The sequence below is a fragment of the Choloepus didactylus genome, chromosome 13 (genome assembly GCF_015220235.1).
Source record: "Choloepus didactylus isolate mChoDid1 chromosome 13, mChoDid1.pri, whole genome shotgun sequence".
NCBI lineage: Eukaryota > Metazoa > Chordata > Mammalia > Pilosa > Megalonychidae > Choloepus > Choloepus didactylus.
Genome location: NC_051319.1, coordinates 180,968 through 197,744, shown reverse-complemented (window position 1 = coordinate 197,744; position 16,777 = coordinate 180,968). Strand labels below are relative to the sequence as shown.

The 16,777-nt window shown below is 37.2% G+C and overlaps 1 protein-coding gene across 2 annotated transcripts; it reads left to right on the top strand.

Moving 5' to 3' along the window:
- Positions 1 to 302: 302 nt before the first annotated feature.
- Positions 303 to 16,553, top strand: LOC119507827 (zinc finger protein 596-like). 2 transcript variants are annotated; one of them, XM_037800993.1, is made up of 6 exons: positions 303 to 684; positions 11,228 to 11,311; positions 12,915 to 13,041; positions 13,811 to 13,906; positions 14,379 to 14,461; positions 14,914 to 16,553. In XM_037800993.1, exons 2-6 carry the CDS (start codon positions 11,300 to 11,302, stop codon positions 16,114 to 16,116), a joined length of 1,521 nt encoding a protein of 506 aa, XP_037656921.1. In that variant the 5' UTR covers positions 303 to 684; positions 11,228 to 11,299; the 3' UTR covers positions 16,117 to 16,553. The 2 variants fall into 2 exon arrangements, with proteins under 2 accessions (XP_037656921.1, XP_037656922.1); XM_037800994.1 differs by lacking the exon at positions 13,811 to 13,906.
- The last annotated feature ends 224 nt before the right edge of the window (positions 16,554 to 16,777 follow it).

The window sequence follows — 16,777 nt, the reverse complement described above, 5'->3', positions numbered from 1 at the left end:
GCACTATAAGTGATTCCTGGTGGCGGGTTCCCAGGAGCATCTGATGGAGGGGGGGCCTCAACCACCTCCTGTGCGTAAGCAGCCCCCCTGCTGGACTCGTGGGACCCCTGCAGCTGTCTGCCCCGTGAGGTGGGAACTCGGGCTTGGGCCTTCACAGCTTTAGCTGGATGTGTGAAGATCACCCTCCTTAAGCCTAAAGAAACTCAGTAACAAACTGCAGACGTCTCCTGCCTGCACAGGGCGGAGGGCCTGCGGGACGGGGGCGGGGAGGGCGCGGAGCGGGCGGGGCTTCTGCGGGAGTCACGTGGGAGGCCACAGGCGCCCGTTGTGACGCGTCGGGAGCCTTACCCGGGTCCAGGGCTGATGTGCACCGGGGAGTCTGGGCGGGGAGAGGAGCCCACCCCGCTCCTCCTGGGGCCGAGTCCTCCCCGGACCTTCAGTGTTGACTGCGCTGAGGAGTGCGTGTCCCCGGGGCTCCGCCGCTGGCTCTGAGGAGTCTGAGCCCCGTCCCGGTGAGTCCGCCCGAGGGCCGGGAGAGGGTGCGCCGAACCCAGGGAGCCCGAAGCTTCCCGCCCTGCGCGCCCGCGGCCTCGGGCGCCCACTCTGCGGCCTCAGCCCCAGAAGCGTCCCCGGGACCCACCCGGAGGCGCCTGCAGCCGCGGGGCAAGTCAGAGACACCGCACGGTGAGTAAAAAGCCTCCTGTTTGCAGCCTGATGGGGAGGGAGCTTTGCAGCGGCTACTGCGAAATGCAGTTTCTTAAATAGCGAGCACAGAACCTTCATTTTCTTCACTGTTGCCATATGAATGATTCCCTCTTTTCTCACGTAATAATTTAGCAAGGGTTATGTTACCTAAGTATCCATTCACTGTGGGGGTTGCCTGCACAAAATCTGGCATACTGCCGGGTGTTGTAGCGAGATAATTCTAATATAGATACAGAGAAAGGGAAAAAGCGTATCCAATACCGAAATGAATGTACAAATATGCAAATATTGGAACTTTCCAATGGCGTAAGTTGGGGACAGGTCAGTGCTGGCTGAGCCACGTTGCAGCCCCAGGGGAAAGGGAAAATGGTGCCTTTTGTCTGCGCTTTTATTAATGTTTTTTCTTTTTAGCAGTTGGTATATCTTGCAGTGCTAACGTAGTTGGAAAAAATGTTGAAAAATGTACGAGTATTAAAATTCCCAACTTATTTCCATTTTAAATGTAGTTTTCACTCATAACGAAATTTATTAGAATTTTACTTTTCTGGCTTTAACGGAAGCAAACTCATGACGATGGACAAATTACAGACTGAGCTGTGTGGCAACAAAACCATTTATTTGAGGTGTTAGAATTGCAATTCAGGGAGCACAGATTAAGGTAGCAACCCAAACTGTGTCCCGTCTAGGGGCTTCCAAGCACGGGTTTTTGAAGACAAAGATTTTTTAAGTTGTTTGTAAAGAATTATGTTTGGATATTTATGGCTTTCCAAATTTGCTTTAAGTTAGTTTACTGATTTCTTTATCTTGTAGCCATTTCTTGGCATCCAGATGTCTTCAGAAACATTGTTGCTTTTGGTTTTTGCAAACCATGGCAAATTGTGATCTTTGGCTGAAACCTGCGTAAGAGTAAACTGACTGGTCTCTCTAGTCTTTCTTAAATCTCTTAGCCATAGTAACTGCATTTTATTTATTTTCTCACCTATCAGTAAGAGTTTTGAAATATACTTACTCATTTTTTTCTTTATGTATTTATATATGCCACTTCCAAATTAAGATGTTTACACGAAGTAAAATTCATGTATTAAGAGAAATCTATTATTGAAAATCAAAACACGATGGTTATTTTTATTATCCACTATTGCATACTGCTTAAAACTTTTTAGGATAAAATTTCTGGAGGACTTTGTTAGTATAGTAAAGTCAATGGCTGCTTTTTGTAAATCAGATGTATTCATTAAAACTAAATTTCTGCTGTTAAAAATACCAAATCTGAAAGCACTTAGTTTAATCTTGCATGTCTCCATTTGAATGACAAAATTAGCTCTTCTACAATCTCAATTTTTATATGCCTCTTTCCCATAATAATTAATATTTTCATCTGATAATGAACCATTTTTCAAATTCTTTACTTTTCATTTTTCTCTATTTTCAAATTTAAAGCTTTAGACTTTTTCCATATTTTCTCTGGTTCTAGTCACTAATCCCTACGTCAAAGACTTCTGCACCTAAAGGGCTCTCTGATGCAGAAATCTCATCCTGTCACCATCCTGCATTAACTTTGGAGGTGAATTCCCACTGGCCTTAGAGCTAGGACCCTAGGACTCATAAAGAGTGGCCTTTGGACTGTGAGTGCTCCTTTCTGCTGCTCTTTCTGGTTCAGTCCACCCCATTTGCCTGCGGTGCATTCTGCTCTCACTTTCTGGGAAGAGCCGGCTCTCTGTTGTCCCTGGAATTTTATACCTGTGTCCTTCAAGCTACTTCTTATCCCAAGCACATTTTCTAAGACTTAGCCCAACCAAATCCTTAGGGTTTAGGTAACATACCTGTTCTTTCAGAAAGGTTTTTTCCATCTCCACAAGTGAAGTCCTTTGGTGTTACATATGCAAGTTAATCTTGTCATTTTACTCTAGATTATCTCTTCTAAACTAAACTTAAACTCCACAAGGCAGGTGATTGATCATTTGATTTGCCAATATAATCCTACTCCCTGGCACAGCTCTGACTCAAATTGATCATCTCTTGCCTCTAGAATGTTGCAGAATAGCTAGACTAGCTAGATGAAGGATAACATGAAAAATATGAGTTCCATGATGGTAACATAAAAATATAATACATTGTTACCTAATATACCTGCTATTAAATACATACTACAATATTTTTTTAAGAACCATGAATTTTTAAGAGTAAATGTTATAAAGAAGGCTTGGTGTGTTTTTAGGAATTTGTCTAAGTTGTCTAATATGTAGGTGTGCAATTTAGTTTGCAATTCATTTTGTAGTTCCTTCATTTGTAAAATTATGTTTTTTGAGATGGTTGTCCTTTTTTAACATAGATGTTTATCACTATGAATTTTTTCTATGAACTCTGTTTTCATTTCATCCTGTAAGTATTGATATGTTGTATATTTGTCTCTGTTTGTCTCAATGTTACTTCTAAATTCCCTTGTGATTCATTCTGTAAGCCATTGGTTGAGATTGTGTTGTTTAATTTCCACAGATTTGTGATTTTCCAGTTGCCCTTCTGCTACTAACTTACGGTTCCATTCCTTTTGGTCAAAGGCGATATTTATGATTTCAGTGTTTTTCCATATGTTATAGGGTTACATGTGATCTAACCTGGGGAAAGTTCCATTGTAACCGAGAAGTTAGGATTTAGGGAATAATTATAATTACTGCATCATAATATAGATGTTCCTTTTTTGCTCTCTGGTATATTAGAGTAGACAGAGGGAAATACCTGAAATCTCTGAACTGTAATCCAGCTGCTGTGATTGCTGATGATTGTATAGCCGTTTTCTTGTGCCCTTGTGATTATAAAAACCTTGTCACTTGTACCCCCTTTGCCCATTTTTTTCAACTTTAGAGTCTCATAATCACAAAGGCAACCTCTTAATGTTAATGACAGAATTGGGTCAACTCAGAACTAACCATTGACTTGTTCTTGTGATGGTTACCTTAGTTCCAGCATAGCTCCACCCTTTACATTTGTAAATTGTACTTCATCTTCAGAACCCAACTTCTGTGCCTTCACGTTTATTAGCTGGTCAAAGCTGCCATCATCTCTGTCAGAATGCCTGCCCCTAACCCATCTCATTTTGCCCCTCACCTCTACCACCTCTTAAGTTCATGGAAAAAATATATATATATTTTACTCGTTATGTATGTTGTGCATTGAGTGAAATTGATTATTCATGATGATAAAATAATCTCTATCTTCCCTGATATTTTCTCTGTTCATTCTATAAGTTGCTGAAAGAGTTGTACAAACTCTTCAATTCAAATTTGTTTTTATTTTCTATTATATATTGTATTTCTGTCACTTTTCAGAAGTAACGATATTGGGCATGTTTGAGTTTTAAATTGCTTTATTTTCCTGGAAATTTAAACTGTTTTATCATTAGGAAGGAGCACTCATTTTCAAGTATTTTGTCCTTGTTTCTTTTGATTGATACTGACATAGTACAAAAGATCTACTCTTTGTAGTGTATACATTGTGTATATGTTCCGCCTTACTAACAATCCCAGGGAATGTTTTAGATGAGTTTCTTGTAGACCATGTGTTTTATTTTCTTTTTAAATCCAATTCACAGTATTGATTGTTTACATGGAGTATTTATATTGCATTGTAATCTGCCTTCATTTAATGCATTTTCTGTTTGTCCCTTCTCTTTTGATTGTCCTGAATGCTTTCTTGGGCAAATTTTTTATTAACATACTGTCATTATTTTAAATTTTGGTATTTAGTTCAGTGTAGATTTTTTGCATTAATTTAGTTTTTTAAAAAATATTGCATTAAAATATTATTTTTCTTTGATTACTCGTTTTTTGTCCCCCCCCCCCTTAATTTGTGTGCCTGAGGTGAGTGTTTCATGTGTCTCGCCCTAGTGATGGTTTTGCAAACATGTATAGTTCATGGCCACAATCAGATCCACATTTATCAAGACACTGCCCCATTGCACTCCAGTTTTGTTTCATTAGAGAAGTTGTAGGTTTACAGAAAAATCATGCATAAAATACAGACTGCACATATACCACCCTATTATTATCATCTTGCATTAGTGTGAACATTTGTTACAATTCATGGAAGAACATTTTCCTAATTGTACTATTAGGTATATATCATTATTTACAATAGGGCTCACTGTTTGTGTTGTTTGTTTTTTTAAATTTTTATTCTAGTAACATATATACATACTAAAACTTCCCCCTTTAAGCACATTCATTATATAATTCAGTGCTGTTAATTACATCCACAGTGCTTTGCTACCATCCCCACCATCCTTTCCCCAAACTATACTATCAACCCAAATAGAAACTCTGTACAATTTAAACCATAACTCCCCATTCCCTACCCCCACCATGGACCCTGATAACCTATATTCTAGATTTTGTCTCTATGAGTTTGCTTATTCTAATTATTTCATATTAGTGATATCATGCAATTTTTGTCCTTTAATGTTGGGCTTATTTCACTCAGCGTGATGTCTTTACGGTTCACCCATGTTGTCACATCTATCAGAATTTCATTCCATTCTATGATTGAGCAACATTCCATTGTGTGTATATACTGCATTTGTTTATCCACCGGTTGGTGGGCACTTGGGTCACTTCCATCTTTTAGCAGTTGTGAATAATGCCACTCGTAACATTGGTGTCCAAATATCTGTTTAATACCTGCTTTAAATTCCTTTGGGTTGGTATCTAGAAGTGGGATTGCTGGGGAATGTAATTCTATTCTTAACTTTCTGAGGAACTACCAAACTGTCTTCCACAGTTTGCACACATTGAGCAACCACTCCTGATTCTCTACCCTCGTTCTATTTCCAGGTAACTTACATTCTAGATTTTATCACTAAGGGTTTACTTATAATAATTAGTAATGATAAATATAATATTTATCATTTTGTGTCTGACTTATTTTACTCAACATATTGTTCTCAGAGTTCATTCATGTTGTTACATGCTTCAGGATTTCATTCCTTCTGATTGCCAAATAGTATTTCAGCATGTTTATACCACATTTTGTATATCGATTCATCATTTGATGGACCCTTGGGTTGTTTCCATCTTTTGACAATTGTGAATAATTGCTTCTATGAACTTTGGTGTGCAAATGTCTGTTTGTGACCCTGCTGTCAATTATTCTGGGTACATAGCTAGTAATTCTTAGGTCATATGGCATTTCTGTTCCTAGCTTCCTGATGAACCCACAAACCATCTTCCATACCTGCTGCACCATTTTACGTTCCCACTGGCAGTGAATAAGTGTTCCTGTTTCTCCACATCATCTCCAAAACTTGTAGTTTTCTGTTTGTTTAATAATGTCCATTCTGGTAGGTGTGGAATATCTCATTGTGGTTTTGATTTGCATTTCCCTAATAGCTAGTAAAGCTGAGCATTTTTTCATGTGCTTTTTAGCCATTTCTATTTCCTCTTTGGAAAAATGTTTATCCAAGTCTTTGGTCCATTTTATTTATTTTTTTAATTCATTTTTATTGAGATCTATTCACATACCACACAGTCATACAAAGTGTACATTCAGTTGTTCACAGTACCATTATATAGTTGTGCGTTTATCACCAAAATTAATTTTTGAACATTTTCACTACCACACACACAAAAATAATAAGAATAAAAATTAAAGTGAAAAAGAACAATTAAGGTAAAATAGAACACTGGGTGCCTTTTTTTTTTGCCCCCATTTTTCTGCTCATTCATCCATATACTGGACAGAGGGGAGCGTGGTCCATATGGCTTTCCCAATCAGATTGTCATCCCTCATAAACTACATTGTTATACAATCGTCTTCAAGATTCCTGGGTTCTGGGTTGTAGTTTGATAGTTGCAGGTATTTACTGCTAGCTATTCTAATTCATTAGAACCTAAAAAGGGTTGTTTATATTGTGCATGAGAGTGCCCACCAGAGGGACCTCTCGGCTCCTTTTGGAATCTCTCAGCCACTGAAACTTATTTCATTTCCTTTCACAACACCCTTTTGGTCAGGAAGATGTTTTCCATCTCATGATGACGGGTCTAGATTCCTCCCCGGAAGTCATATTCCACATTGCCAGGGAGATTCACCCCGTGTGTCAGATCTCATGTAGGGGGAGGGCAGTGATTTCACCTTTCAAGTTGGCTTAGCTAGAGAGAGAGGGCCACATCTGAGCAACAAAGAGGCATTCGGGAGGAGGCTCTTAGGCACAATTATAGGGAGGCCTAGCCTCTCCTTTGTAACAACAGTGTTCTGTTGGGATGTTTTTGAAGACTGATTCAATCTCTGTATTTGTAATTGGTCTATTGAGGTTTTCCTTTTCTTCTAGAGTTATTGTAGCTTCTTTGTGTGTTTCTGGGAATTTGTCCATTTCCTCTAAGTTGTCTGGTTGGTCGGTGTACAGTTCATAGTAACCTCTTATGATCTTTTTTATTTCTTCAGCATGTGTGGTACTAACCTCCTTCACATTTCTGATTTCGTTTATTTGCATCATCTCTCTTTTTGTGTTTGACAGTCTAATGGTTTGTCGATTTTGTTAATCTTCTCAAGGAACAAACTTATCATGGTTTAATTGATTCTCTATTGTTTTTCTCCGTTTCATTTATTTCTGCTCTGATCTGTATTATTTGTTTCCTTCTGCTTCTTTGGAGATTAGTTTGTCCTTCTCTGGTTTCTCATTTTCTTCAGTTAAGTCCTTGTTTTTAATTCTTTTTGCCTTTTTAATGTTGGCATTTAGGGCTATACATTTTTCTGTCAGCACAGCCTTCACTGCAACCAATAAGTTTTGATATATGTGTTCTCATCTTCATTTGTCTGGACTGATTTCTCTTACAATTTCTTCTTTGTCTCGCTGATTGAGTGTGTTTTTTAACCTTCCTAAATTTAGGAATTTTTCAGTTCTCTGCCTATTAATGATTTCCAGCTTTGTTCTAGTATGATCAGAGAATGTGCTTTGTATAATTTCAAGCTTTTAAAATTCATAGAGAGCTGTTGCCCCAGCATGTAGTCTATCCTGGAGAATGAACCGTGAGCACTTGAGAAGAATGTAAATTCTGCTGTTTTAGGTTTTAATATACTATATATGTCTGATAGGCCCTTTTTATTAATATATAGTGTCCTTTGTCTCATAACATTTTTGTATTTGATGTATCTTTTGTCTAATATTATTACAGCGACTCTAGATTTGTTTTGATTACTGCTTGCATGGAATATTTTTTTCCATCTGTTCACTTTCACCCTAATTGTATCTTTGTGTCTAAAATGAGTCTCCTGTAGACAGTATGTAGATGGTTCATAATTTTTTTACCCATTCTGCCACTCTGTGTCTTTAGATTGGGGACTTTCATCCATTAACATTCAGTGTTACTTCTGTAATGGCTGTACTTCCTTCAACCACTTTATCCTTTGTTTTTTGTTTGTCAGATCTATCTTTTTTTTCCTCTTTTATCTTTTTAGTTTCCCTTACTAATACTCTTCATTTCTGTACCCTCCTCCAGGCCTTCTCTTGTGTCTTTTCTTTTCAGCTATCAGAACTCCCTTCTCCCTTTAGTAATTCTTTCAGGGCATTTCTCTTGTTAACGAACTCTCTCAGCTTCTATTTGTGAGTATTTTAAACTCTCCCTCATTTTTGAAGGATAGCTTTGCTGGAGGAGAAGTCTTGGTGAGCAGTTTTTCTCTTTCAGTACCTTACATATATCATACCACTGCTTATTGCCTCCATGCTGTCTGATTTTAAGTCAGCACTTAGTCTTATTTGGCTTCCCTTGTATGGTGAAATATTGTTCTTGGTAAAATGTTCTAGGTCTAATTAGGTTTATAACATTATTTGTCTTTTTTTAATCTATTGATCTTCTGTCTAGATGATTTCTTCATTATTTGGAGTTGTGCAGTTGAAGTGTCCTGTTATTATTTTGTAACCATCTATTTACCCCTGAATATCTTTCAGTATTTGCTCTATATATTTTGTCTTTGCTATTATATTTATATATTTATAAGTGTTATTTCTTGTTGAGTTTACCCCTTTATCCATATGTAGTGTCCTTTTATGCCCCTTGAAACAGTTTTTGACTTTAACACTGTTTTCATCTCACATTGCCATGGAATTATTTTTCCAAACTTTCACATTCAGCATTTTTGTGTTTGAATATGAGGAGTCTCTTGCAAACAGCACATACTAATGTCATGCTTTTTTGTTCATTCTGTCTTTTAACTGTTGTACTTAATCCGTTTACATTTAAAGAAGGGACTGGTGTGCAGGACTTTCTTTTGCCATTTTGCTTCTGGTCTCTGTAAATCTTACTCATTTTATGTTTAATTCTCTGTAAATACCTACTATGAAGTTTTTGTTACTTGTAGTGTACCATTTTGCTTTCCTTCTTATTTCTTTCTGTATGTATTTTTCAGATATTTTCTTTGTGCTTGCTAGCACTTAAATTTAAAATCCTAAATCTACAATAATCACATTTATTCTCTCCAAATTTAGCATATACCAACACCATCCCAATACTCTTCTGTTCTCTGCCTCAACTTTTTGTTGTACTTGATACAAAACCGTAAGTTATAAAACCCCTAGAAGAAAACAGGGACACCTTTTCATGACCTCGTTTTAGGCAATGGTTTCTTATACTTTACACCAAAAGCAAAAGTAGTAAAAGAACATGGAGAAAATAGGACATCATGAAAATTAAAAACTTTTGTATATCAGTGGCCTTTTTGGTGAATGTGAAAAGACATCTCAGAGAATGGGAGATGATATTTGGAAAACATATATAATAATGGTTTAGTATCCTTAATTTGTAAAGAAATCATATAAAACTACAAAAGGTCAACAACACAATTAAAACATGGGCAAAAGTCTTGAGAAGACATTTCTCCAAAGAATGGCCAATAATTGTGAAGTTTCTCTACATCGTTAGCCATTAGTAAAATGCAAATCAAAACCAGAATGAATTACCCTTTGATGCTGAATAAAATGGCTGCCTAGTTCCCTAGCTGCTAAATCAAATAATATGCAATGGATTGGCCTAACAAAAGAGATTTATTGATTCTCAGTTTCAGAGGCTAGAAGGCTGGCTTTCTCCCAGGTCAGTATATTCTGGCTGTTCAGCAATCTTGGGGATCCTGTGCATTTCCATCGTGTTGGAAACCACATGGCAGAGTATTCTCCTTCCTCTGTGCTCTATTGTCTTCCAGCTTCTGGTGCTCCTCAAGGCTTCCTCCTCATGGCCTCCTTCTCTGTGTCCATTTTCCTTTGCTTATAAGGACTTCAGCCATACTGAATTACAGCCCACCCTCATTCATTTTGGGAACACCTTAACTATTGAAAAATGTGTTCACAACAGGGCCAGGTATTGGGTCTGAATACACCTTTTGTAGGGGAAGTGATTCAATTTGCTAAAGCTAATTTTAAAAAGTATATTAAGTGCTGGAGAGCATGTGGAGACAAAAGAACAGTTGTTCATTGTTGGTGGGAATACAAAATGATGCAGTCACTGTGGAAAATAGTGTGACAGTTCCAGAGAAAGCCAAGTGTAGAATCACCATATGACCTGAAAATTCAACTCCTAGGAATATGTCCAACAGAATTGAAAGCAAGGACACAAACAGATTTATGCACACTGATGTCCATAACAGCATTACTTACAGTAGCCCAAATATGAAAGCAACCCATGTGTTCATCAACGGATAAATGGATAAATAGAATGAATATAAATAAAATGAAATGTTTCAGCCATAAGAATGAAGTTCTGATATATGCTACAAAACCCATGAACCTGCAAGAGAGCACCTTGACTGAAATAAGCTAGATAGAAGAGGGAAAAATTGTTATGAGCTTGCTTACTTACATGAATTTGCTAAAATATGCAAAATGTGTAGATTTAGAAACTAGAATACAGATTACCAGATGCCAGGATGGGGGTAGGAAATGGGAAGTTTGTTAAAAGTTTCTTTTTGGGATGATGGAAAAGTTTTGGTAATGGTTGCCTGCAATGGTTTGCACTACATTGTAAATTAATTATCACTACCGAACTGTATATTTGAAAGTGGTTATAATGAGGAATTTCAGGTTTTCTGTATTTTACCAGAACAAAAACTTTTTTTAAAGAAACCATAGAACTGTACAACACAAGTGGTGAACCTTGATGTAAACATTGGATGACAGTTAATATAATATTACTGAAGTACCACACTAATGCTGCATGTTAATAATAGAGAAATAATTTGTGTGTGTTACAGGGGAGATATATGGGCAATCTGTAGTTTCTGCATGATTTTTCTGTAAGTAACAAAAATAAAAATTATCTCTACAATGAAATTATTCATATACTCTTTATTAGTCAGAGGGCAAAGACCTTCCTAATTTGGGATTTGGAAGAGAATGGTCCTCCCCATATTTCAGTTGGAACACATTTCATGTTCCTGTTGATTAGATAGGGTTAATCCAGGTGATGACTTGGAATTCTTGAGAAGTGGGTTTGGAAACTGTACGCAAGAAAGACTGGAGTCTCATGGCTTCTTTCTCCATTCTCAGTTTGCTCGACTACTGCTTTTCTGTTTGTAATGGAAATGAAGAGGTAGAAAGTAGTCAGCTCAACTGTTGACAATGCAAGCACTGGTGAGTATGGAATACTTTATTAACTGAGATTACACTTGCATTGCCAGGCATGGTCTGGTTCCTCCTATTGGCTTGGGTATCCTAAAGGCAGTCAGGAGTTATTCAAGGCTCTGAGCTCCAGTTAAGTTTATCCCTGCCTCCGGGAACGTCACAGTAGGTTACGGTTCATAATATGTAAGCTCCGTTCCAATATTACATTAAATTGTTCCAGTCTCCACTAAGGCTGTTCTTAATGAACAGATGTGAGAAGTTTTCTTTTTTTTTCATCAGACTGTGGTCACATTTTGGAAATAATGCCCTCATTAATAATGTCAGTGCCTCCAGTTGACTTAGGAATGATTTTAAAATAGATGATAGAGATGAATAAGAGCAGAAGATTACAGTTAAGAAGGGAGGCTGAATGATCACGTGAGTAATCAATCCAGTGTGAAGGTGCTAGGGTGGAGGGCTGTGTATTGAGAGGCACGTGACAGTTAGGTAATAGAAGGAAAAGAGGAATCATTTATATATTTTTCCCAATTTTAATTTTCTTTAGATTTTAATAGAATGTGTACATTTTGGAAAAAAAAAGATAACTACAATTCTACTTACCCACTTGTCCCCAGTTGCCCAATTTCCAATTTTGTATATAACTTTATCCAGATTTTATAAAGCGATGAATAGGAAGTATTAACTTTATTTTTGGTTATCCATTCAGGAGAATATAGTAAGTAGAATGAAATTCATGTTCCTGTGAAAATTTTTGAAGAATTGGAGAGACTGAAACAAATTAAGAGAATTATTTTACTATTGAAAAGAAAGGACAGATGATCATAGGGATATGAAAACTGGTGTCTGGAGTTCCAAGGGAAAATTCAAAATGTAAGGTCTCATAGCACTGTAATGGTCTTGGACTGTTTTTCAGAGAGGAGTCTTGGGGGTCGAAGATGTATGTAGGGAGCCTTCTATACTTGCATCTTATCGTGATCCTCTGAGTTATGTAGCCTTAAATGAGGCAGCACCTACCAATTGCAAATTACGCGTGAAACCTATTGAGTTTTCAGAATACTACTCTTTGATGCAATGTTCTCTGCCATTTTAAAGAATAATAAATGAATGTGTTGTTGGTATAGGAAGTACTCTGCATATATTAGCTCATTGGATCTTTCAAAATCCCTAAGATGTTTTAAACAATTGTCTAGATGAGGGGAAACTAAGGACATCTAGGGGAATGATCTAACTAGATTAATAATTTAAAAATGGTACATCACGGACATTACCCTGTGAGGAATCTATATGTTTACATGAAATCAGTGGAGAAGTGTATTTTTTTAGGAATTGTGCAAATTGTATAATCTCCATCTGGAAATCATGATTTCCAGTTACTGGGAATTTTTCAGCTTATACCACAATACATATCATGTAATAATCCTTTATAAAGGAATTTTTGTTTTCAGTGTGTGTTTATCTGAAATTCATATGGCATTTCAGCATTGAGAATGAACTGACTGAAACCTTCTATATACATACAGTCCCTGCTTACTCAGTGTTATAATCTTGACCATCCTACTTTGCACTTGGTAGGGTTGGTTCTGTTTGAACCCAAATATTCATGATGTTTTAGGAGTCATTGGCCTTTAACGACATTGCTATAGACTTCCACCATGAAGAATGGACTCTCCTAGATACATCTCAGAGAAAGCTCTTCAGAGATGTGATGGCCGAGATCATCAGTCATCTGGTTTCAGTGGGTGAGTCTTTCAAAATTTATTTATATATCCATTTATTTTCTATTTCCATCTCATCTGCCATCTATTCCATAAATGTTTAGAACAGTCTTTCCATATTGCTTTATATTCTTTATATCTTCTTTATTATATTTTTGTTTTTCTAAATTTTAGTATTTTATAGCATGAGCAGCTGCCTAAGAATATTTCTTCCTTTACTCATTTCTTATAACTAGTTTTTCACCACATTAGGATATGATCTCTTTGACCACAATTTCATGTCTTTGTTGGTATTCCATCTCCACCACTCAGATCAGTGCTGAGAACTCAATGAATGATTTTTGAAACCATAAATACATGGATTAAATATGTTTTCCGTAATTATACACTGAGGCTTTATACCACAGTAAAAAATGAGGCATATTTTCTCCACACATAGAAATTATATCATTCTCATGGAAAATTATGCTTATTGGATTCTTTTTTAAAATAATTACCAACCACTGTGGAGATACAGGATTTTACCCTGTTGTCAAATATGGATGATTCTGCAGTCTCTTTGAATTTGGGCATGGACATATTCAACCAGAGGTCCTCACTGTATTTGGACACAAAGTCGAGTTAGCCCTTTGATTTGAAGGATTGTCATGATTCTGCGTTCCAGGTAGAGTTCCCTTGGCTAACTTTTCAATGTTTACCTTTTTCTTCTTTGGTAGTCTTCCCTGGACTTGATTATCATCCACTTTAGTCAGCACATAATTCAAAAATCCATTTATCATTTTCCTGCAAACAGGATTTCAGGTCTGCAAATCAGATATTCTTTCCCAGTTGGTGCAAGGAGAGGAACTGTGGAGAGAAGGAATAGGATTCCTCCAAAACCAGAGTTCAGGTGAGCTCTAGGAACCTGTGCTTCTGTACAAGGAAAATCTGTTCAGTGAGTAAGAGGGTTTTTGGAATTATCAATTGCAGAATTCTTCAATGTGTTCTATTTTCAGTAATGTTGGGAGGATGTTGGAGAACTCTTCCTCAGGCTTAGGGAAGCGAATATTCACATACTATTGGAGTTAAGCTTTCATGTAATGGCCCTTGGCCTGTTCCTCATCTTTGAATGTTTTCCTTCTCTTTACCTTTCTAACATCCTATGTTTTTATTTTTCTCATAGTCCAAACTAAAAATCCTTACTGATTGTTAAGTTTCCTATAATGTGTTCTATTTATTAGTTTCCTTAACTTGACATTTGTTCTTCACTAAGGTTCCATATTTGAAACCTACTTATAGGGACATTTGGGTCTTTTCATCATTTTCATTCTTCTAATGCTTCCCGAGTGATTTATTTATTTCTTTATTTCCTGTTATCTCAGGCAGGGAAAGTGGGTATAAAAAACAAGAAATGGTAACCATACAAACTATCTACAGAAAGGATACATCTACCATCATGTCATTGGTAAGTTTCATGGGTGTAAATTTTTGTCTTGAAAATCAATAACAGGGAATGGAATAAATTAGGAATTCAGTACAATCATCTAAGTAATTGAAGGTGATATTAAAGGCTAAGTGAGCAAAAATCTGGATATTTTTGATTAATGGAAAAATTTGCTTGAAGACAGAACCATAACCTTGAGTTCTTTTAAGAAGACAATTGCATAAGTATGGCTCATATACCTAATCCTTGAAGCATCATGAGCCTTCAGAATTCATCAGACAACTCTGCAGTTGGGATGGCACAAGAGAGAAATCCTCTGTATATGGAGGAGAATGATGTCTGTGTAATTACATGGGGAAGATTTTAATTGGAGGGCATAATTGAATGATCTGTCAAGAATTCATAGGTGGAGAAAGGGTTGAATGAATACATAGACAAACTTTTTAAATCTCTCCTCTTCTTCCCAATTGCAGAGATCTCACATTCCAAGGAATCCCTCTAAATGTAATGATTTGCAAGAATTCACACACACATCCATAGTTTCTCAACATGCATTAATTCAGAAGGAAAAGAAACCCTATTTCGGCAAAGTATTTGGAAAAGACCTCATTGACCAGCCATCTTTTACGCAAGATAAGCAAGGTCACGCTAGAAGTAATTCATGTAAATTTGTAAATGGTAAAGCCTTGATTCAGACCTCTGGCCTTAGACGACACAGTGGATCTGACATCGGAGAGAAACCTTTTGAATGCCTTCTGTGTGGGAAGGTTTTTGCTCATTGTTCTTCCCTTAGACGACATGAGATATCTCACAGTGGAGAGAAACCCTATGAATGTTCTCAATGTGGGAAAGCCTTTACTCAGTGTTCTTCCCTTAGGCAACATGAGAGAATTCACTCTGGAGAGAAACCGTATGTATGTAACCTATGTGGGAAAGTCTTCGCCTATTTTTCTGGTCTTAGACAACATGAGAGGACACACACTGGAGAGAAACCCTATGAATGTCTTGTATGTGGGAAAGCGTTCACCTATTGTTCTGGTCTTAGACAACATGAGAGTACTCACACTGCAGAGAAACCGTATCATTGCCATCATTGTGGGAAAGCTTTTGCTCAGCCTTCTTATCTTAGGTTACATGGGAAAATTCACACTGAAGAGAAACCATATGAATGCCATCTATGTGGGAAAGCCTTCAGGACATGTTCTTATCTTAGAGCCCATGAGAAAATGCACACTGGAGAGAAGCCCTATGAATGTCATGTATGTGGGAAAGCCTTCAGTCATTGTTCCTACCTCAGGCAACATAAGAAAATTCACAATGTAAAGAAACTATATGAATGTCAAGTATGTGGGAAAGTCTTCACACATTGTTCTGGCCGTAGACATCATGAGAAGACGCACACTAAAGAGAAACCCTATGAATGTCATATATGTGGGAAAGCATTCACCCATTGTTCTGGCCGTAGACGACATGAGAAGACTCACACTGGAGAGAAACCCTACAAATGCCATCTATGTGGGAAAGAATACACGACATGTTATTATCTTAGAGTTCATGTGGGAAATCATGCTGGAGAGAAACCTTTTGAATGTCATCTATGTGGGAAAGTGTTCACCAGTTGTTCTGACCTTAGAAAACATGAAAGAATTCACAAGGAGCATAAACCACGTGGGTGAAGGTATCTTTCACTAATTCTGGCCTTAGACTACATGAGAAAATTTGCACTTCAGAGTAGTGGTGTGACTGTCTTTGGATAAGTGGGAAAACCTTACTTTTATTTTTATATCTTTGGACATTCCTTCTTACAGCTGCATGATTTTCCATTGAGTGTATGTACCACAATTTGTTTATCCACTCCTCAGTTGATGACCATTTGGGCAGCCTCCATCCATTCACAGTTTTGAATAATGCCGCTGTAAATGTTGGTGTGCCAGTACCTATTTTTGTTCTTGCTTTCAGTTTTTCAGAGTACTTATGTAGTAATAGAATTTCTTGATCATATGGCAATTCTATACTTAGCTTGCTGAGGAACTGCCAAACTGCCTTTCTGAATGGCTGTACCATTCTATATTCCTACCAACAGTGAATAAGTGTGCCTATTTCTCCACATCCTCTCCAGCACTTGTAGTTTTCTATTTTTTGATGATGGCATTCTAGTAGGTATGAAATGGTATCTCATTGTGGTTTTGATTTGCATTTCCCTAGTAGCTAGTGAAGCTGAGAATATTTTCATATGCATTTATTTAACACAATTTTATTGAGATAATATTAACACACCATACAACCCATCCAAACTCTGCAACCACTGGTTCACCATAACATTACCTAGTTGTTTAT

Bases quoted from the DNA above. Each gene is read 5' to 3' on its own strand.
- LOC119507827 (XM_037800993.1), top strand. The intron at 13,042-13,810 runs GTGAGTCTTTCA...TCCTGCAAACAG, and splicing joins CAGTCATCTGGTTTCAGTGG to GATTTCAGGTCTGCAAATCA. The intron at 13,907-14,378 runs GTGAGCTCTAGG...CTGTTATCTCAG, and splicing joins CCTCCAAAACCAGAGTTCAG to GCAGGGAAAGTGGGTATAAA.